Source organism: Myotis yumanensis, unplaced genomic scaffold, assembly GCF_028538775.1.
Source record: "Myotis yumanensis isolate MYYU_CA2020_CCGP unplaced genomic scaffold, mMyoYum1.0.hap1 SCAF_9, whole genome shotgun sequence".
NCBI lineage: Eukaryota > Metazoa > Chordata > Mammalia > Chiroptera > Vespertilionidae > Myotis > Myotis yumanensis.
This window is the reverse complement of record NW_027223760.1, coordinates 30903917-30925660: the sequence shown is the minus strand read 5'-3', so window position 1 is coordinate 30925660 and position 21744 is coordinate 30903917. Positions and strand designations below refer to the sequence as shown.

Sequence of the window (21744 nt, the reverse complement as noted above, 5' to 3'; positions counted from 1 at the left end):
GGTTCTCACCTCTGCAGCTCCCTATACCATCATCACTTTCCCCTTCCTGTTTGCCGTGATGTTTGGAGACTGTGGTCACGGAACTGTGATGCTCCTGGCTGCCCTTTGGATGGTCCGTAATGAGAGACGTTTCCTCGCCCAGAAGACGGACAATGAGGTGGGCAAATGTCTCCCCTCATTTCCTCAAATGTTCTTAAAGTGTGATTGTTGTTTTTGCCATAGGAATAGCATGTTCTTATGAGAAGGGGAAGAATGGAAAGTGAAAAAGAGTCAAAACTCACCATAAACACTAGGCCTTCCCTGAGCTTGTCAGGTTAGCATGTGGTCCCTTTTCATCCACAGTCCTTGGATGGTTTGGTACAGTTCCTTTTAGCATTTTTGTTTTTTTGTACATTGCTCGGCAAGGCATTGATTTTTCCTTTTTTTTTTTTTTGCTAATATTGATTTTTTTTCTTTGATTATAAAAGCAATATATGTTCATTGGGAAAATACAGCCATCTACTTAGAAAAAAATTACAATGAGTGTTTCTGTATTACCTTTCTAGTTTCCTTTCTGTGCTTATACAAAAATATATAATTTTAGAAATTGGGATCAAATAGTGCATATTAATTTGTAGCCTCCTTTTTTCACTTAAAATAGCACAAATAATTTTTCATGGCAGAGCCCTTTCCCCACAAGCCCACACTCAGTGTTCTGAAACACAGACATCCCGAACACCATGTCTTCACTTTCACACTTGAAGTTCTATACCTTCCATGAAGTTCCCTCACAGAGCGATGTGAAGGTTGAGACAACTCAAGAGTTGCATTGTTTCAAAGTTAAACAGCTGACGTCACTTTGTGGCCGCTGATATTGCATTTTACAAAGTGCAAACATGCCTTTAGCTATGTTCTGAATTTTATCTGCAATCTATTTTTTACAGGTTGACTTAACTAGAGCTAGTTCAGTGATGTCAGAGTGAGTTAATCACAAGCAAGGTTAGTGACAAATCGACCTGTGACCAATACAGTTTTCATGACAAGCATTTTATTTAGAGAGAGAGGAAGGGAGAGAGAGGAAGAGTGAAAGAAACATTGATTTGTTGTCCCACTTATTTATGCATTCTTTCGTTGATTCTTGTCCATGCCCTGACCTGGGGTTGAACCCACAACCTTGTTATTTCGGGATGAAGCTCTAACCAACTGAGCAACCTGGCCAGGGCTCATGACAAGCATTTTAATAGATGTAGTTTCCTGTAATAAATATTTGAAGTCTCCAAGTCCACTCAGCGGTTCTGATGGTTGTTGCACATCCTGCAGTATCGGGAGAAAGCACTTTCTCTTCTTAGTGGATGTACTTAGAAACTCAAATTTTAATGGAGACCCCTCCTCCCCGCCCCTCCCCGCAAAGGAATATAGATTTGATTTGCCATAAAATTTAGCAGCCAGCTCAGTGCTTACCTCCTGGAAGTGCTGGAGAGACAGCCACCCACTTTCAAGTTCCCATTTTCACAGGTGAGGCCTCAGTTTCTGCTTTAATCACATTTTCTAACCAAGGCTGAATTCAAGCATATGAGGCCTCTATGCTAGCTTCCACAGTAGCAACGACCAGTCTAGGACTCTTCAGAGTCACCTGTAGAAGCTCAGGAAAATCATGATGTGTGTGCTCTTGCTATCTGGGCCGCTTTGGTGCCTGCCTGGTCGCGTGGCCCCTCTGCATAGGGCCTGCGTGCCTTGCTGTGGAGAGACCTGATCACACACGCCCCAGGCCGGCTCAGAGCTCACTGACAGTCCTCTCTGTCTCCCCGAGGCCAGATCTGGAACACCTTCTTCCAGGGGCGCTACCTCATCCTCCTCATGGGCATCTTCTCCATTTACACGGGCTTCATTTACAACGACTGCTTCTCCAAGGCTTTCAACATCTTCGGCTCTTCTTGGAGCGTCCGACCCATGTTCAGAAATGGCACATGGAAGTAAGTTCACAGACAGGGATGGGTTGTTCCCTGGCCATCTATGGCTGAGCAGATCTACGCCTGGCTCGGCCCAGAGGTGTACCCACAAATTCAAAAAATAATGCCATTTTCTCAACTGAGCGTAAGACCTTGTGCCACTTCCTCAGTAACTGTGCTGGTAACTGTAACACATGGAAATAGTTTTTAACACTTTAGCTCAACTGCCTGGCTGGCGTGGCTCAGTGGTTGAGTGTCGACCCATGAACCAGGAGGTCACGGTTCAATTCCCGGTCAGGGCACATGTCTGGGTTGAGGGCTCAATCCACAGCATGAGGCAGCCAATCAGTGGTTCTCTCTCATCATTGATATTTCTACCTCTCCCTTCCTCTCTGAAATCAACAAAAATATATTTTTTTAAAAAAGAAGAAAGGACTGACTTACAGGATTTGGCCTCTAAGAGGATAAAGGTGATCTCTGGTCATTTTTGTGATTTGGACAATGTCCTTCTGTTGCTATGTCCATATTCTGATATCAGATATGGCTGTGGAATGGTCTTGCTTTTGTCTCGATCCATCGCGGTCACAGAATGGCCTTGTCTGATGTTGGTGTTCTGTGAAATTGTTTATGCTCAACAGCAGGCTTAGCTGTGGGTACCCGGCCAGTTCTCTCTCGTCAGGGGTGGCTTTCTGGTTTGTGGACACACAAACACGCCTCTGCTAGTGAAATCCAACCACTTGCCCTGAGGCGTGTTGTTAGGACTGTGTGTGTCTAGGGTGGCCAGGGATCTATTTCTGTAGACTCCTTCATCCCAACCCCTACCTTTTTTCTAATGTAGTATATACACTGAGTGGCCAGATTATTATGACCACCTGACGTTTGTAGGCAAGTTAGCTATAATTTCGCGCTGAAGTTGCTAGAGGGCCAGACCATTATAAATAGGGAAGCAGGTTGTTTACCACGACAGTAGAAGTGATTTTTTTCTGAAGATATGGGTAAACAATGTGATTTAACAGCCTTTGAACGTGGGATATATTTGAACGTGAGTGGCCAGATTATTATGACCACCCCATCAGTACTTCGTTGGGCCACCTTTTGCCTTCAATACTGCGGCGATTCTTCTTGGCATTGACTCCATGAGATGTTGAAAGGTGATGCGAGGAATCTGACACCATGCCTGATGAATAGCACTGTCCAGTTCTGTGAGATTTAATGGTTGTGGAACCAGCTGCCTGATGGCTCTTTTAACTTTGTCCCACAAATGTTCAATTGGATTGAGATCTGGCGATTGTGGGGGCCACCTAAGCAAGGTAAAGTCTCCCTCATGTTCTTGAAACCACTCCTGCACAATACGAGCACCGTGGCATGGCGCATTGTCTTGTTGGAAGAAGCCATCTCCATTGGGATACGCCATCAACATGATAGGATGAACTTGATCAGCAATGATACTTAGGTATGTTGTACTATTCAGACATTGCTCCACACAAATTAAAGGGCCCAAATCATGCCAGGAAAACATGCCCCAAACCATAACACTGCCCCCACCAGCTTGAAGGGTTGTACTCATGCATGTGGGGTGCATGCTTTCATGCTGTTTCTGCCAAATTCTCACTGCCATCTGCATGATGCAACTGGAAACGTGATTCATCGGATCACATGACTGTTTTCCAATGCTCGACTGTCCAATCCTTGTGTTTCTGTGCGAATTGGAGACGTTTTATCTTGGTAACTGCAGACAGCAAAGGTGTTCGAACAGGCCTTCGGCTTCCATATCCCATACGATGGATGCAGTGTACGGCTAATTTGCCTACAAATGTCAGGTGGTCATAATAATCTGGCCACTCAGTGTATATATATTTTTTACTACATGTACCCCACCAGGCTGGAGTGCTTTGAAAGCTTAGACTATATACTCCTTGGGGGCTGGCGGGTCATTTCTGTCGCTCAGGCCACAGGATGGTACTTGGCGCACAGTGGGGATTCAGTACCATTCATGGAATAACCAAATGAGCCGAATTGATGCGTTGCACCAGCAGTTAGCTGTGATTGGCTCAACAGACGACACCCTAGTACTTTTTCCTGCCGTTGGTCACTCACTGGCTTTGTTTTTGTTTTTCCTTTCTCCCTCTGTAGCATGGAAACGATGGAGACAAATCCACTTTTACAGCTGAACCCCGCCATTCCAGGCGTGTACTCTGGGAACCCATACCCATTCGGGATTGATCCGGTAACAATGTCCTCTGGGCTTAAATAGTTATTAAATAGTTAAATGACTGGCTGAGGAGAAATCGGGGGGCGGGTGGGGGGGGGGGGGCGGGCGGGGAAGAAATGCCAGAACCTATCAAATCAACCAACTTGTGTTGAGATAGAATTACATGGACGGGAGGTTTTTGTGACACACTGCGCTGACTTCAAGTAAGTGTTCTGCCTGCATCCTTTACCCAGCCCCTGGGTCATTTTCCATACAATTCCCCAAACATCTGCCTCGTTCTCCATCACTTATGCCTTGGCAGTTAATGACTGCTTCTTTAAAAAAAAATTTTTTTTTATTGATTTCAGAGAGGAAAGGAGAGGGAGAGAGATAGAAATATCAGTGATGAGAGAGAATCACTGATCAGTTGCCTCCTGCATACCCCCTTCTAGGGATTGAGCCCACAACTTGGGCATGTGCCCTAACTGGGAATCGACCCTGACCTCCTGGTTCATAGGTCGACACTCAACCACTGAGCCACGCCGGCTGGGCAATGACTGCTTCTTTTAAAAAGCCCTGGGTGCCTGGGAAGTATACATATTAGATCATCAATTTAGCATCCTAATCAAGTTTCCTACTTAGGCATTTTCTTGCAATGGGGTAACATTTTTTTTTTCCTAGGAACATATGGATTTGCTTTTATTTTTGTTTAATTTTACTGCCTAGAATTGATAGGAGTGGAAAAAGAGATTGTCAGCTTTTGTTTGTTATATCTATCTCCATTGGATTTGAGCTGAGCAAAGCGAAAGTGATTCCTCACACTGGATATGAAGGGGTTTTCCAGAAGACACCCACACATAGTGGCCCAGCGCAGATCGCCACTAGATGGTAGCCTTGTCCTCCAAATGAGCATGGGTGGTCTAGACCTGAACTTGGCAGACACAGTCCAGAAGTGTATCTTATAAGCTCTTTTTGTGACAGAGAACGCAAAAGCTCAGGTTTAGTTGCTGACAGTTAAGAGGGAACAGCACTGGCCCTAACATTGGTTGTGTGGTCTCTCCTACCTTGTGGGTCATCTCTCTCCTCTTGTTTTCCTGGGTCCTCCCCCTGCCTGCCCTCCTCCCCTCCCTTATAAAAACAGAAAGTGCCCTAGCTTTTCTGTTGGTTCAGTGGATAGTTTGGTTCCGGTCAAGGGCACATGCCTCAGTTGTAGGCTCTGGCCCTGGTTGGGGCACATGCAGGAGGCAACCAGTTGATGTGACTTTCTCACAGTGAGGTTTCTCTCTCTCTTCTCCCCCGCCCCCCATACTCTCTCTAAAACAGTGGTTCTCAACCTTCCTAATGCCGCGACCCTTTAATACAGTTCCTCATGTTGTGGTGACCCCCAACCATAAAATTATTTTCATTGCTACTTCATAACTGTAATTTTGCTACTGTTATGAATCGTAATGTAAATATCTGATATGCAGGATGTATTTCCATTGTTACAAATTGAGCATAATTAAAGCATAGTGATTAATCACAAAGCAATATGTAATTATGTGTTTTCCGATGGTCTTAGGCGACCCCTGTGAAAGGGTCGTTTGACCCCCAAAGGGTCGCAACCCACAGGTTAAGAACCGCTGCTCTAAAATGAAAAAATATCCTCTGGTGAAAATTTAAAAAACAAAACAAAAAACAACCCAGAAAACATTACCCAGACCGTACCTGGTTTTGGCTCAGTGGATAGAGCATCGACCTGTGGACTGAAGGGTCCCGGGTTTGATTCTGGTCAAGGGCACATACCTGGGTTGTGGGCTCGACCCCCAGTAGAGGGCGTGCAGGAAACAGCCAGTCACTGATTCTCTCTCATCACTGATGTTATTACTCCTCCCCTCCTCTATGAAATCAATAAAAATATATTTTTTTAAAAAGAAAGCATTACCCAGGATGTGTTGGTGCTTGCTTCCCAGGGGCACTTGCATTCCAAGTTTTATCAAGAGAGGTAAAGTCCTTGAAAGCTGGTTTGCAAGCTGCAAAGTGCTAAAAAGATATGCAAGTTATTATTTTTATAGACTGGAAGGCTTTATCTCTGGTCCTAGGAGTTTCCTCATTAGCAAGCAGATGGGGGAGTCCCAAGGGGGTGGTTCTAGGGTCTGATTGGCCTTGCTTTGAATCATGTTGCTCCCACTGTCCTCTCTCTTCCCCTCACAGCCCACATCTAATGCAGCAGCAAATCCTGTTTGTCCAGGTCTGCTCCCCACGAAGGGAGGGTGGTGTAACTCACATCTCAGAACTGAGCTTCCAGAGTTCCTGCTCTGTGTGCAGTTTCTGTCATCTGTCCACCCGTCAAAAAAGAAAGGAAAATGTGAGGGTGAAAGAGCAGGTGGAGATTGAAAATAATCCTCCAGGTAGCACTTAGATTATTTTTAAATTTATGGTCTTTTTATCATAAAATAATAATATGTATGATTCAGAATCCATATAACACAAAATACTGTAAAAATGAAAAGAAGGACTTGTCTTTCCCACCTCTCCGGTTCCTGCCGTCCTAGTCCCAGAGAAAACCTGTTAAACAGAACATCTCTGTGCCTGTGTTAGCACTTACATATATGAATGACGGGTTTGATGTTTGCATAATGTAAACTTCTACAGCTGCATTTATTGACGGAATGCATCATCTATTTTGAATCAAATCACGAAATTCTTGGCTATCAGAGCTGCGTGGTCTTTCTATAGTGTCTGTGAATATTTTATAAGAAATGAACATCACAGTGGTGATGGAATCAGGCAGCCTGTGTTTAATTCCTGGCCTGAAACTCTGGACATTGGCTCTAATTTGAGCTCTACTGACACCCCAGCTACACTTCTATAGCTGGACTAAGGGAAATGGGACTTTGGAAACCCAGGAGTGTAATCCCATGGAAATGAAGCTTTCTACTGTATCGCCTCCTCCTGTGGGGGCCTCTGGAAATGCTTATTCCAGTGGAACCCCAAGAAGTCCACTCCCACTAACAATGGGGGAAGACAAGACATGTTTTTCTCCTGTAACAAGAAGATTAAATGATTTTCACACATAAAACACCTAGAAAGAGTTTAGTGCATAAATGGGGTAAATGCTCCATTTGCTATTGTATTATTTCTTCCTAGGTGTTTAAGTAACTCAGTTTCCCCGAAATTAAGATAAAGTCCCTCACATGTAAAATGGGAATCCTCCCTTATTCATGGGAACACGTCCCAAGACCCCCCAGTGGATGCCTGAGTCCGCGGATAGTACTGACTCCATGTACACTATGTTTTTTCCTGTACATACATACCTATGATAAAGTTAATTTACGAATGAGACACAGCAAGAGATTAACAATAATAAAATAGAACAATTATAACAACATACTGTAATAAAAGTTCTATGAATATGGTCTCTATCTCAAAATACCTTGTTATACTGTGCTTACTTTTTTACTTAAAGGAAGCACCTCATAGATTCTCTTTGGCATATCTGAATTGCCAGCATCACCTCGGGGTCATTATTAAGTAACATAAGGGTGACTTGAACACAAGCACTATTAGTATCAATACGATGTTGGTATTGATCCGGTAACCAAGGCTACTCAGTAACTAATGGGCCGGAAGCGTGTACAGTGCGGAGACGCTGGACAACGTAATGGCTCATGACTCAGGTGGGATGGAAAGGGACAGTGTGAGATCTCATCATGCTTCTCAGAATGGCACACGATTTAAAACTTACGAATTGTTTATTTCTGGAATTTTCCATTTAATGTTTTCAGACCACAGTTGACCATGGACAACTGAAACCACAAAAAGTGAAACCATAGCGAAGGGGGGACAAATGTCTCCATCTCATGGGATTTTTGTTAGAGTTAAACAGGGTAAACACATTTAAGGAGCTTGGTGTGTGCCTGGTACTTACTGATGAGCTTCGTTGGTTTATCAGGTTTGGCTGGCTCTGCAGCATGCCAGTTACCCTGCCCTCACCAAGCCGAGGGATCCTGTGGGGTTGGCTAACCAGGTGGGCAAAGGAGGGCAGACCGTGGAGGGCAAGCCTGGTGCAGCTTAGAGGTCGAGGCGCACAGGGAGGGGGGGAGGCTCTGGTGTGTGGGCACCGTCACTGGTGTCCCTTCTCTCACCTTTCCAGCGACCTCCTTAGTGATCGTCCAGCTGGGAGCCACTCAGGACATTGTAAAGAAGCAGTGAGATGTGGTCCCTGCCCCTGTGTGTGCACGGGGGCGAGGGCAGGTGACTATGCATTGAGACTATGCCTAGGTGGATGCTGACCCTGAGTTACTGAAGGAGGAAAGAGAAGTTTGTGGCTTCGTTACCTTTGAGATGCAGCATGACAAGCCCTCAAGATGTGTCTAGCAGGCCGTTGGGGATGTGCCTGAAGTTGGAGAGGTGTCAGAGGTAGTGGAGAGGACTTGCATCATTTGCCTGAGGGTGGGGATTGGAAACTACAGGGAGTTTAAGATTTCTGTTGGTGACTGGGATCACTAATCAACATGAGACCCTGACCACTGCGGGTACTTGCTGTCTGAGTTGCTCTCCTGGCGGCAGGCAGATACACATGCCCATCACTTTGCAAGTTGACAAACAGGAACTTCAGAGAAGGCAGGGACCATGCCTTACCCACAGTGCTAATAAACAGGCTACAGCAGTGACTTCTTGAGAAGGGCCTGGAAGATGCCTTGTAATGTGAAGCACTACAGACTTTCAAAGTCAGACATGCTATTTATTATTAAGAAGGGATTGGATAGGCCAGCTGGTGTGGCTCAGTGGTTGAGCATCGACTTATGAACCAGGAGGTCATGACTTGATTCCCGGTCAGGGCACATGCCTGGGTTGCGGGCTCCATCCCCAGTGTGGGGTGTGCAGGAGGCAGCTAATTAATGATTCTCATCATTGATGTTTCTGTCTCTCTCTCCCTCTCCCTCTCCCTCTCTGAAAAAAAATTTTTTTTTTAAAGAAGGGATTGGATAAGTTCATGGGCCAGAGATCTACACTTTTATTAAGGGAACCGAGGCAAGTTTGGGATCTCCATAATATTTAATGATTTATTTTCATTTAGATCAGGGAAAAATCATGGAGGATATCCGCCCCCCCTCACTTCCCCCCCGCAGTTTCCTTCCAGCCACTTGATATTTTACTGGCACTAATGGTTCGGACACTTTTGTCATCAGAGTTGCATTTATAAGGGGCTTGGTCCTTTTCAAACCTAAAATGCCTGAGTGGAACTGGACTGAAGTTAGAGACTGTGGATCCCAGAGCAACTTCTCAGGGGAAATTGTGCCGTTGTCCCCAACCCTGGTAGGACGTCCAGATTCTGGCCTCAAGCATGTCTTCACGTTTCCCACCCAGATTTGGAACTTGGCTTCCAACAAGCTAACGTTCTTGAACTCCTATAAAATGAAGATGTCGGTGATCCTGGGAATCGTCCAGATGACTTTTGGCGTCATTCTCAGCCTTTTCAACCACATGTGAGTTGGTCTGACCCCATTGACGATGAGCAGTGGCAGAGCCACCGGTTGTGCCCCATGTCCCTCTGTGTGAAGTTCCTTCCCCCATGTCTCTTGGCGAGAGCCAGGACAAGCTGGTGCCTGGAAATGGGCCCTCTGTTTCTCAGCTGAACTTTTCAAAGGTGAGTAATATTTTCATGCGGGTTCAGAACGAGGCTGGCCCGCAGCACCTGGTGTCCCCCAACCTGAAAGGCTTATTCCTGTATATCAAGGCTTAGCTCTCACCAGCTCCCACCAGTGGGGACATAGTACCTTTTGCCAAAGCGCCCTCAGATTCTAAATTCCCTTTGGTGTCATTTCTTCCTATCGGCAGCACCCTCTCCCTTCTTTGGCTGTTAATGTTCTCCTGCCTATTCCTTTCCTTCGATCAAGAACCATCTCTGGAAAGCTTCTCCAACCTACTTCCGCTGCAGGTGTAAATCTTTGAAGCCAGCGTCCACGGCGCCTGTTCAGAGGTGCCCTGTGTGGACCTGGCAGCTGGTAGGAGTCGCTGCCATGTAGTTTGAAAGTCCCTCACTCTCAAAGCATGAGGCCACACACATGATACAGGGTTTGGAATCAGAAGTTTAAGTACTGCTTCCAATTTTTCATATCTGTGTGACCATGTACATGTTGCTTAACGTCTCTGAGATTACTTTCTTTTATAGAATGGGAATATAGTAGTCAGAATGAGTTAGGTTATTGTGAGGTAACAAATAACCCCCAAATCTCAGTTGCTAAGCTACAGACCATGACATGCCCACTGTAGGACCACCGGGGGCTCTGTGCCTGTTGTCTTCACACTGGGACCTGGGCTGACGGGCAGCTACCAGTGGAGCACTGCCAGTCGCCATGGGAAGGAGACTGGTCAATTACCGTTGACGCTTAAGTTTCCACCCCAAAGTGACACCTGCCACTTCTGTTCCCATTTCATTGGCCAGAGCCAGTCACACAGTGACCCCTGATCTGAAAGACTGAAGAAATACAATTCTACTGAAAAATCGGAAGTACTTAGTGTGCAAGCCAATGACGAGCACCCTGGTGCTCCTGCCTGCCTGGGAGTTCTATGTGGATTCGGTGAGACAGAATCCCAGACGGCACTTTCTGCCTAGACCTTATTTGGCATCATTGAGTGTCAGGCTGGCCTCACGTTATCTCTGATAACCCCATTTTTTCCATGGAATCTCCTTTTCTAGCTCTTGCAATTAACAAAGGGTATGGGGCTCTTTCTGATATTTTTCACTTCGGTGCCCCCAACTTGTTCTGTGCGACCCAAGGCCTTAGAGCTGGAGTTGGCATGCATTCTCTGCAAAGGGACAGATAGTAAATCTTTTAGACTTTTGAGGCCAGATGGTAACGTGAAAACTGCCATTGACAATACAAATACGTAGAGGGATGAGTGTGACCGTTCCAATAAAACTTGATGTATGAATGCTGAAATTTGAATTTTGTGTAATTATCATTTATCATAAAATAATATTCTTTTTAGTCTCCCCCCACCCCCGCCATTTTAAAATATGAAAACCATTTTTAACTTGCAGGCTATAAAAACCCAAGGGCCCTACTTTGCCCCCCTATCTTAAGGCATTCTTAGGAGGAAAGCTCTCAAGTCACCCCCATATACCCGTGTGTTTTCAGTGTGTTGGTATGAGCTGGGCCTGCATTTGAAGCTTTGGCCAAATCGCCAACTGACTATGTGGGCTCAGTCTTTGCTTCAGACGTGACCTCTAGACTTTGGTTCTCTCCAAATCTTTTGTGCAAAAGCACTTTCCTTTCCATCCATGCATGATTGCTGCTTCCCAGGGGAGTGAATGCAGTTAACATTTTATGCTTTGGGAAGAATAATTAGTTACTGATACTTTTTCTCAATGTTCTGTCTTTGTGTGTGTGTGTGTGTGTGTGTGTGTGTGTGTCCCCCGTCCCCCAGATACTTCAGAAAAACGCTCAACATCCTTCTGCAATTTATTCCGGAGATGATTTTTATGCTGTGCCTGTTTGGATACCTGGTTTTCATGATCATTTTCAAATGGTGCTACTACGATGTCCACGTGTCCCAGAAGGCCCCCAGCATCCTCATCCACTTCATCAACATGTTTATGTTTAACTATAACGACCCCTCGAATGCACCCCTGTACAAACATCAGGTATTATGGGATTTTTCTTCTTTTATGCACCTAATTATGGTAGATCTCTCTCATACTCTTGAGTACCACAGAGACTAGTTATTTGCAAGACTGAGCTATCTTGCCCTAACCAGTTTGGCTCAGTGGCTAGAGCGTCGGCCTGCGGAATGAAGGGTCCCGGGTTTGATTCCGGTCAAGGGCACATGCCCGGATTGCCGGCTCGATCCCCAGTGGAGGGCATACAGGAGGCAGCTGATCAATGATTCTCTCTCATCATTGGTGTTTCTATCTCTCTTTCCTCCCTTCCTCTCTGAAATTAATAAAAATATATTTTAAAAAATAAAATTAAAATGAACTCCAGCTAAGGTTTACAAGAAAGAAAATGGAAATGGGACCAGGAAGAGGAGTCCCTCTGTTCACATGCCAGGCTCTTCCGGGGGCTTCCGCTGGCTCGTTGAGTTTTTATCTCTTGTTTTCCTCTGGGCTCTTCCTCTGTGGACAGCACCGTCCAACAGTCAGACTTTTTGCCACTCTGATTGCTTCCATTTATTTCAGCTTCACTCTCAACTTGATATTTTATTTTTAAACAGTATAAATGTTCCATGGGAGCTGGATATAAATAGCACTCAGTGAGTCATTCTTTGGTAGCACAAATAGTTCTCTTCCTCTGGCCTCTCCCAGCGATTAACCTGATAATATTGCTTGAAGGTCGAGTTTTCAATAAAGGAAGGCCCACGTATATAGGTCGTGATTCCTCTGGGTCAAGTTCTAGGGTGAGTTTCCCAATGCCAGGAGACCCTGCGGTGCACCTATCCCAACAGTGAGTGCTCATGCTGGTGCCCTGGTGAAAGTCAGGCTCCTCCCATGGCCCTGCATGTCCTCATGAGTTTGATTCCTACTTGTATTCTCCTTCCCTTCAGAAGCAGCAAATAAGAAGGAAAAAATGCCCTGTGATGGGGCTATTTTTTTTTTTTTAATGAAAAAATAAGAGACTATTTTCAATAATAACCAGAGAAGACTTACACCTCTGGAAGTTCCCTGATGGTACCCTATCTTTTTGTTATACGTCAATGGTAACCTTGAACCACCCTAGCTGTTAGCATTAAATGAATGTATTTGGAAGGTTAATTTACTCATTGAGTCTAAATGAAAATTTACTTGGATTTTCCAAGCAAGTCTTCACTTTTAGGCAAAGGACTGAAATCCATCAAACAGTTCACGTGCTAATAGCCCTTTTCATGAAGACAGAAGCCCTCACTTAGTCTGGAATATGCAGTGAGCATGGCTTTTCCAGCTTTTTCTCATTAAAAACATCGTTGGGGTTGGCTGGTTTCCCCAAGCCCTAGTATGAAGATGAATTATCTTGACACAGTTTGAAGTTTCCATAACCTCATTTTTGGGTCAAGCAGCTGGGAGAGACAATGTAGGTTGATAAATACAGCCCCTTCCCATCACCGTCCTGGCTGTCTTACTGTCGTGCTTGACTATCGAAGAAGAGCAACAGATAATATAAATCTCCAGTTGCTTGTACAACACGAGGGGGAAAGCCTGGTGTAAAATGGACAAATAGGCCTGGCTGGTATGGCTCAGTGGTTGAGTTGACCTATGAACCAGGAGGTCAGGGTTCATTTTCCTGTCAGGGCACATGCCCAGGTCATGGACTCCATCACCAGTAGAAGGCGTGCAGGAGGCAGCCGATTGATAATTCTCTCTTATCATTGATGTTTCTATCTCTCCCTCTCCTTTCCTCTCTGAAATCAATAAAAATATTAAAAAATAAAACGCAACTGAAATGACTCACACTTAGCATTTTTATCATATAAAGCAGCGGTTCTCAACCTGTGGGTCGCGACCCCTTTGGCGGTCGAACGACCCTTTCACAGGGGTCACCGAAGACCATCCTGCATATCAGATATTTACATTATTATAACAATAGCAAAATTACAGTTATGAAGTAGCAACGAAAATAATTTTATGGTTGGGGGGTCACAACATGAGGAACTGTATTAAAGGGCCAGAAGGTTGAGAACCACTGATGAAAGTATGCTGTGTGATCACCTTAAAGTGATAGGATCTTACCATTCTGGTCTTGCAGCAAGAAGTCCAAAGTTTCTTTGTTGTTATGGCTTTGATTTCTGTACCGTGGATGCTTCTGATTAAGCCATTTATTCTTAGAGCCAATCATCGGAAATCCCAGGTAAGAGTCATTCCTTTCAGTTCAGTCTCTGTGGGTAGGCATGTGGGTTCCTTGGGACTAGAAGTCTGGGGTTGAGAGAGCATGCTGGGTGGACCAGGCCTGAAAGATAGTGGCGAGGTAGGTAACTGGACTTCACCAGATATGTTCTCTTCTATAGAGTTTGACTTTTCCAGAATAATGTCCTATTAAGGCCAAGCAGGTTTAAATCTTATGTCTTGCAAATTTTGCTTGCGTGTGTGTGTGTGTGTGTGTGTGTGTGTGTGATATAAAATACTCCTTTGCATGAATATACCACAATTTAGTTACCATTCAGATACTGATAGTTATTTGACTTGTTTCCAATTTTGTTAATTACAAATAGTGCTTCTATAAACTTCCTGTGTATGTCCTTTGGCACATGTGTTTTAGAGAGTTGCAAGTAACTAATTTAAAATTGATTATTTTATTTCAGACAGCACCTAGGTCAAACAGCACGAGATGTTAGCTAAAGGGACTGACTACAAAGTCTATTTTGACTGGGGAGAAGAGTCACTAACATTCACAAAGTCCAGTATCATGCTTTTACCAAGTTATTCATGTTTATTTTAACCAATTCCAGCATAGGCCTAGAAAAGGCTAGAGTTAGGGATGAAAGTGGAGAAACTATCTTTTATTTTTTTCTGTGATATTTTCTCCCTTCAGTTGATGGAGAGAGAAAATAGGATCTGAAGAAGACAAAGTAATGTTAACTTAAGTTACATTCCTCATCATAGGGCAGGGAACCATGAACCCAGAGCCCCCTGTCAGTACCTGGTACCCTGGAATTCCTGTCCAGACAGACTCAAGCCCACTTCTGGGCTCTATAAAGGTCCAGCCACAGCGCTGGCACAGCTAGATCCTGGCGTGGCCACTGGGCAGCAGTTTGTGGAGAGTGTAGGTGGGCATGGACAGTGTGGGGGTAGTACCCACACATGTGCACACCGGCCCTCCAGCTGTGGGAGGGGACCAGAGATGAGGAGAAAGTGGTGTGTCATCCTGCAGGCCAGCTCTCCTGGGACTCTGAATTTGAACCTGGCCTTTCAAGTTCTTATGAGGCTTTATTTATCAAGATAGGAGGCTAGAACATATTTTTCTTAGGAATATGTTGGCTTAATTTATAACTTTTCCATATTTAAACATATGACACATGGACTTCCATTGTGACCTTTGCCCAGGGGCTTGCAAATATTAGGTGCAGACTCGCTGAAGAAAGAAAGGTACTGATACTTTCATGCCTAATTTGCAACACTCCTCCCGTGAAATCATTCTAGGAACAACTTTCAGCATGGGATGTTAAGTTTCACAGTGACTGGGAAGAAATAGTTGATTGAAACTCAGGGATAAAACCAGGCCAAACTGAATGGTGACTACACCTTGATTTCCCGCCCCGCCCCCCCGCCCTTTGGATTTTTTTCTTAGCTATTTTTATAAAGTGATATTTTTATTTAGAAAAGTATATTTGTGTTGGAAAAGTAATTGTCTTAGTCTGTTTGGGCTGCTATAACCAAGTACCACAGACTGGGTGGCGTATAAACAGCAGAAATTCACTGCTTACAGTCCTGGAGGCTGGGAAGCCCAAGATTAAGGCTCCAGCACATTCACCTTCTGGGTAGGGTCCCTTCCTGGTTCATGGTGAGAAGACACCTTCTCATTGTGTCCTCACATAGAGGACGGGGTGAGGATGCTCTCTGGGGCCTCTTTTGTAAGGGCACGAATCCCATTCCTGAGGGCTCCACCCTCGTGTCCTAATCACCTTCCAAAGGCCCCACCTTCTAAAGCTATCATCTTTGGAGGTTAGGATTTCAACATAGGAATTTTGGAGGGAGACACAGACATTCAGATCATAGCAGTCATTAATTCCTGATTTTTCCCATAGAAATCTGGATGTGTCGGTCACAAAGCTAAGTATGTCAAAGGTATCGCTGATGGTTTTATGAAGATGTGTATATATGTATAAATAGAGAGGCACTCTGATGTGTGTGTTGGTTTACTGTAAAGACTGACCCATTTGGCACCTCTGGCGCCATGGAGAAAAGCACATGCTCTGGAATCCCCGCCTGGGTTTGAATCCTGGCTCTGCTGCTAACCAGCCTTACCAGCTGGGATCCCGGGCACATTTGTTAACTTTTCTGAGCTGTAGTTTACCTCTCTGTGAAATGGGGTGGTGACTCTGCTCATGTAAAAAGGTTGTTAGGAAGGCTAAATGAGATAACGTAGAGAGAGTTTAGAACAGTGGCTGGGACGTAGCTAATATTTCATGAGAGCCTGTATTTTGCATGGAATTGTTGTGATTCTAATTCTAAGGATGACTTGAACGCTTCATTTCCTTGCTTGCTGACAGCTGCAGGCATCCATGATTCAAGAACACACCGCTGAAGACATTGAAGGTGACAACTCGAGGCCTCCCAGGAGAGCAGATGCCCACAGGGCCCAAGAGGACTACGAAGAAGAGGTATTTGGGACTCAACACCCTACAAAGACTTCCCAGTTTGTACAGATTCTAAAAGCAGACCTGGTCAGGGGCGGTGGTCAAGTATTGAAGAGCCGTTTGGGCGTGGGCACCAGCCCATCAGAATGAACTTGGGCAGTAGAGCGGGTTGGGTCAAGAGGACCTTGCTGGTGGCAGCCCTGTGATTGCTGAGTCACAGGAAGCTGGGGAGGTCCTAGGGCAGGGGATGCCTACAGGATCAGAACAACTGCTACTTACCAACCCATCTAGGAGTATTGTAATCTTTTAGCCCAGGTGCTGCTGCATCTGTGAGCCTGAGGTGAACGTCAGCCTTCAGATCTAGTGACATCGGAGGCCATCAATGGTACAAAGGCCTCCTTGGCTCATCACTGGGCCCCGAAAGTCAGCTTTCTCATCAGGGCCCCTCAAGCCGTGAGAGCAGAGCCCAAATGTAGCCCTAGATATTGAAGCAAAAAGTGGATCCTTTTTCCCCAGTCCCCTCCTGGACCCAAGTGTGCATAGCCTCCATCACCTCCTGCCTCAGCCCTGCTCTGTCACAACCTCCTTCATTAATCTTCATAATACTATCTGCTCTCCTGTGAATTCAGGAATTGTTTTGTTTCCTCCTCCCTCCCTGCCCCTTTCTGTCTGAGGGCAGCCACTCCCCACCCCAGGAATGTGCCACATTTCCCCAGACTCTGCTTTTATGCCAGGACTGGAGTGGCCCAGAGTCCTGAACTGGCTGGGGGTTATCACTGGAGCTCTATTCTTATTCTGCAGTGGGGACAGGGTCCTGTGAGGCCTGATGGATGCTAAGAGTAGTTCCGATTCTAATGTTAATTACTGAAAAAATAATCATTTGAATGAATGGATGGTCAATTAGACCTAATGAGGAAAAAAATCTGGATTTTGAACAAGTGTTCCTACAAGACTCCAGGTAAGGAGAATAACCCATATTGGTGGCTTATTGATATTACTACGTTTGTTAGACTTGCTGGAATGTTTTAGAATCCAACCCACACAGCATCAGACTTACCAGGCCCAGCCTATCCAGTGCAGCCTCCATAATCTTCTCATGCCCTTGACATGTATCCAGTCCCTGTTCACCGGCCACCACTGCCATGACCCGGCTGCCCCTTCCATTTGTAGGCTCCTCCCTTCCCCCATGGTCATGCTTGGGTCTCCCATTGCAAGGTGAATACAGGCTTGACTCCGCCTCCCCCTCGAAGTCCTCTCCCACTTCTCTCCTCGCCAAGAGTTAACCGAACTCAAGGTTAAGGACGCAGTGCCCAGACTGCCAAGTCTACCCAAGACTTCTGACACTAGCCACAAGTTTGGGGTTCCCCAGGACCACCCCCGCTTCAGACCAGCCAGTTACAAGTTCAGGGTCCCCTCAGACTGTGTTGGGTTCAATCATTTATAAACCCACTCATAGAACTCAGGAAAGTGCAATACTTAGTTTTGTTGTAGCAAAAGCGTACACATCAGAACCAGCCAGAGGAAGAGGCACCCAGGCGGAATCCACTGGGAGGGCTCCAAAGCGCAGCTTCTGTGTTCTCAGGGACTCGTTATTCTCCCAGCACTGACATGTGGTAACAGGTGTGCAGATGGCCAGCCCAGGAAGCTCACCTAAGCCTCACTGTCCGATGTTTTATTGGGGCCTCATTACGCAGGCATGGTTGACCTAGGGCAGTGATGGCAAACCTTTTGAGCTCGGCGTGTCAGCATTTTGAAAAACCCTAACTTAACTCTGGTGCCGTGTCACATATAGAAAATTTTTTTAAATATATTTTATTGATTTTTTACAGAGAGGAAGGGAGAGAGATAGAGAGTTAGAAACATCGATGAGAGAGAGACATCGATCAGCTGCCTCCTGCACATGCCCCACTGGCTATGTGCCCGCAACCAAGGTACATGCCCTTGACTGGAATCGAACCTGGGACCCTTGAGTCCGCAGGCCGATGCTCTATCCACTGAGCCAAACCGGTTAGGGCACATATAGAAATGTTTTGATATTTGCAACCATAGTAAAACAAAGACTTATATTTTTGATATTTATTTTATATATTTAAATGCTATTTAACAAAGAAAAATCAACCAAAAAAATGAGTTCGCGTGTCATAGGTTCGCCATCACTGACCTAGGGCCACCCAGGTGGTCTCCATCACTCTTCCTTTCCTGGAGATGGGGCTGCTACCATGTGTCTCCAAGTCCAATTCTAACCACTTGGTTGGTCTTTCTGGTGTGGCCTACCCCCAAGTAAATGAACAGAAGTGGTCCCAAGAACTCACCAAAAATAACAAAAGCATTTCTTTCACTTGTGAAAGTACAAGGACTTAGAGCAGTGGTTCTCAACTTTCCTAATGCCACGACCCTTTAATACAGTTCCTCGTGTGGTGGTGATCCCCAACCATAAAATTATTTTCGTTGCTACTTCATAACTGTAATTTTGCTACTGTTATGAATCGTAATGTAAATAGCTGATATGCAGGATGTCTTTTCATTGTTACAAATTGAACATAATTAAAGCATAGTGATTAATCACAAAAACAATATGTAATTATATATGTGTTTTCCGATGGTCTTAGGCGACCCCTGTGTAAGGGTTGTTCAACCCCCAAAGGGGTCGCGACCCACAGGTTGAGAACCGCTGACTTAGAGGTTGCCTTCCAGGGGCCAGGACGAAGCTGAACCTCTCTTTGGGTGGGGTTAATTCTTCACTACACAGTCTTCCTTTTCCTTGACTCTCTACCCACCCTGTCCATCTCTGCGCATCCCCACCCTTCAATTCCTCCTAGCGGTTTTCATTGCCAAATTGAGAGGCACTGATTTTTGTCTTTTCTCTATAGCAACTGACATGGTTGACCACACCCCCATTCCTTCCTGGATACCTCTCCATCCTTGACTGCAGCCATGTGGTTCCTCCTATCTCTGAACGAAGATGTTTCCCAAGGCTGAGTGAGAGCTCTTCTTCCTACGATCTTTTTCTTATTGATCTTCTCAGTCCTTCTTGCTCCCGCTGTCCCTCCTCCCACAGTGAGGTCCCAGGTGTCCATTTCCAGCCTAGACTTTTCTTCTGAGCGCGTTCTGCCTCTGCCATTGTGTGCTGAGAGATTCTACTTGTATGGGCCGCTGTCACCTGGGACGTGACACATCTGACAATTAACTGCTCATCTCCTTTTCCAATTTATCCATGTTTGTCAATGCAACTCTTTTCACTACTCAGCCTCAAGATTCTCAGAGCCCTGTGTGACCCTGGGTGAGGGCCCCTTCTGGGTAAGGGGTCCTCTGTTCCCACAATACGCTGCATTCTCGATGAGGGCACTTCCCATACTGCTGTGTGGGATCTGTCTGTCAGCATATTCTCCCTATTAGACAGTGAGCTACTTGAGGGCAGAGAAGGTGCCAGTCACTCTGTGTCCCCCAGCATCAGAGTGCATGGAGGAAACCGTGGGCTGTCATCGCTGTCTCACCCCGTTTCTTCTCCCCTCATACCCAGGATCACTAAGCTATTCCACAAACCGACTTTTTTGCTTATAGGCTGTCCCTTCACTGGTCCATTTTGCTTCCAGATTAATCTTCCCCCAAATATGTCTTTATGTTCCCCTGCCATGTTCTATTCAAACCCTTTTTATGGTTGCTCAGTGATTCCGGGTGATTTTCTCAGCTCTGTCCTTCATTGGTCTTTCCTGCAACTTCAACACCTGCACGCTCTTACTGGTCACCTACACAGGCTCCCAGTTCCAGCCAATTGTTTTTCCCCAAAACTTGCCTCCGTGATATTCCCACCCACCGCCTTACTAGAGTCCTTTTCTTTACCAGGAATGGTCTTGTTTTTCTTTGACTTCCGGATGCCTCCCCATCCTTCATGGCCCAGCACAAATCTCATGAACCTTTTCAACAACTTCTGGGACATGTTACTGCACACACACCACATCCTACTTTGTGTTGCTAATTCTCTTTCTACAAGTACAATAATATTTATTTTCCTCTAGTTCACCTGGAAATATCTTAACAGCAAAGCCCATGTCTTATTCATGTATATATTATTTATACTACTTTGTATGTGGAAAGTACTTAATGAAATAGAACAAAGAGTTTCCTCTTTCAGTTCAACTTTGGAGACATATTCGTGCATCAGGCCATCCACACGATCGAGTACTGCCTGGGCTGCATTTCAAACACAGCCTCTTACCTCCGGCTCTGGGCCCTCAGCCTGGCTCATGCAGGTGAGTGAGCCACCAGCAGGGGTGCAAAGCTCAGAGCATGCGCTTGTACCAGTGTCTTCTCTGGGTTCTTTCCGGCTCTTCTTTCTTGAGAATAATTTGCATTTGCCACATAAACCTGTGATGTTGCTCTTGCGTCTTGCAGAACTTTCCGAAGTGCTCTGGACCATGGTGATGAACATCGGCCTTCGCCTGCGAGGCTGGGGAGGACTCATCGGGGTCTTTATCATTTTTGCTGTGTTTGCTGTCCTGACAGTAGCCATCCTGCTGATCATGGAGGGGCTCTCTGCTTTCCTGCACGCCCTGCGGCTGCACTGGTGAGGACGACGGGGCTGCAGGACCTCTGTGGGCTCTTGGGTGGAAATCGGGCTGTCAGGCCAGATGGTTCCAAGTCCTGACCTGCTGTGTAACATTAGCAACTGACATACCCTTCTGGAACCTTAGTTTAGGCACCTGTTGGTGAACTATTCAATGATATCATATATTATGCATATATCATGGCCACCTTGTGATAAATGCTAGTTCTCATTTATTCCTTCTCCTTTACATTTCCACTTGTTATATTACAATTGGCTCTAAAATAAGGGATACCTGCAAATGTCGGTACGATGGGAGATCTGAAATGGGCTCACGGAAGGCCTGCTGAGTCTGGGACCTTTGGCCTTTGTTGCCGAGTGCAGGAGTTAACACCCATAGTTCAGCTTCCAAATTCTCAGGAAGTGGAAATTGAAGGAGGGTGCCTGCAAGGGAGAAGGCCCCCTGGACATTCACAGGTTTGTCTGGAATGTAGCTTGTCTTCAGCTTTCACCTCCCTCTCTACCTGCTGTTCATAAAAAATGTTTTTATGCTTCTCTACTGAGTTGAGAATCACAGCGTCCCCTGCCTAAGGTTATAAGATCATTTCTGCCTGTATCATTAGGAAGCAAATTCTGCAACTTTATAAACATAAATGATCTTGCGTGATATCTGTTCTGTAAGTTATGGAAATATAAACCAAGGTTCTGATTGTTCTGCAGTTTAGGACCAGGATGAAAACTAAAAAGCACGTGTAACCTGCTAAGCACTCTGCTCACTAGCTCATCGGACAGTGGTTCAAAGCGAGGGTGCTGGAGTGGGATGGCTA

General features: G+C 45.5%; 1 protein-coding gene across 3 annotated transcripts in view; it reads left to right on the top strand.

The window, feature by feature from the left end:
• Positions 1-21744, top strand: part of ATP6V0A4 (ATPase H+ transporting V0 subunit a4) — a 42369-nt gene that overhangs the window by 19978 nt on the left and 647 nt on the right. For all 3 annotated transcript variants that reach the window (XM_070423986.1, XM_070423989.1, XM_070423988.1), the window contains 9 exons: positions 18-157; positions 1795-1952; positions 4062-4155; positions 9472-9590; positions 11536-11752; positions 13827-13928; positions 16288-16398; positions 20507-20624; positions 20767-20938. In XM_070423986.1, the coding sequence (XP_070280087.1) occupies positions 18-157; positions 1795-1952; positions 4062-4155; positions 9472-9590; positions 11536-11752; positions 13827-13928; positions 16288-16398; positions 20507-20624; positions 20767-20938 (1231 nt within the window). The remainder of the gene's footprint in view (positions 1-17; positions 158-1794; positions 1953-4061; positions 4156-9471; positions 9591-11535; positions 11753-13826; positions 13929-16287; positions 16399-20506; positions 20625-20766; positions 20939-21744) is intronic.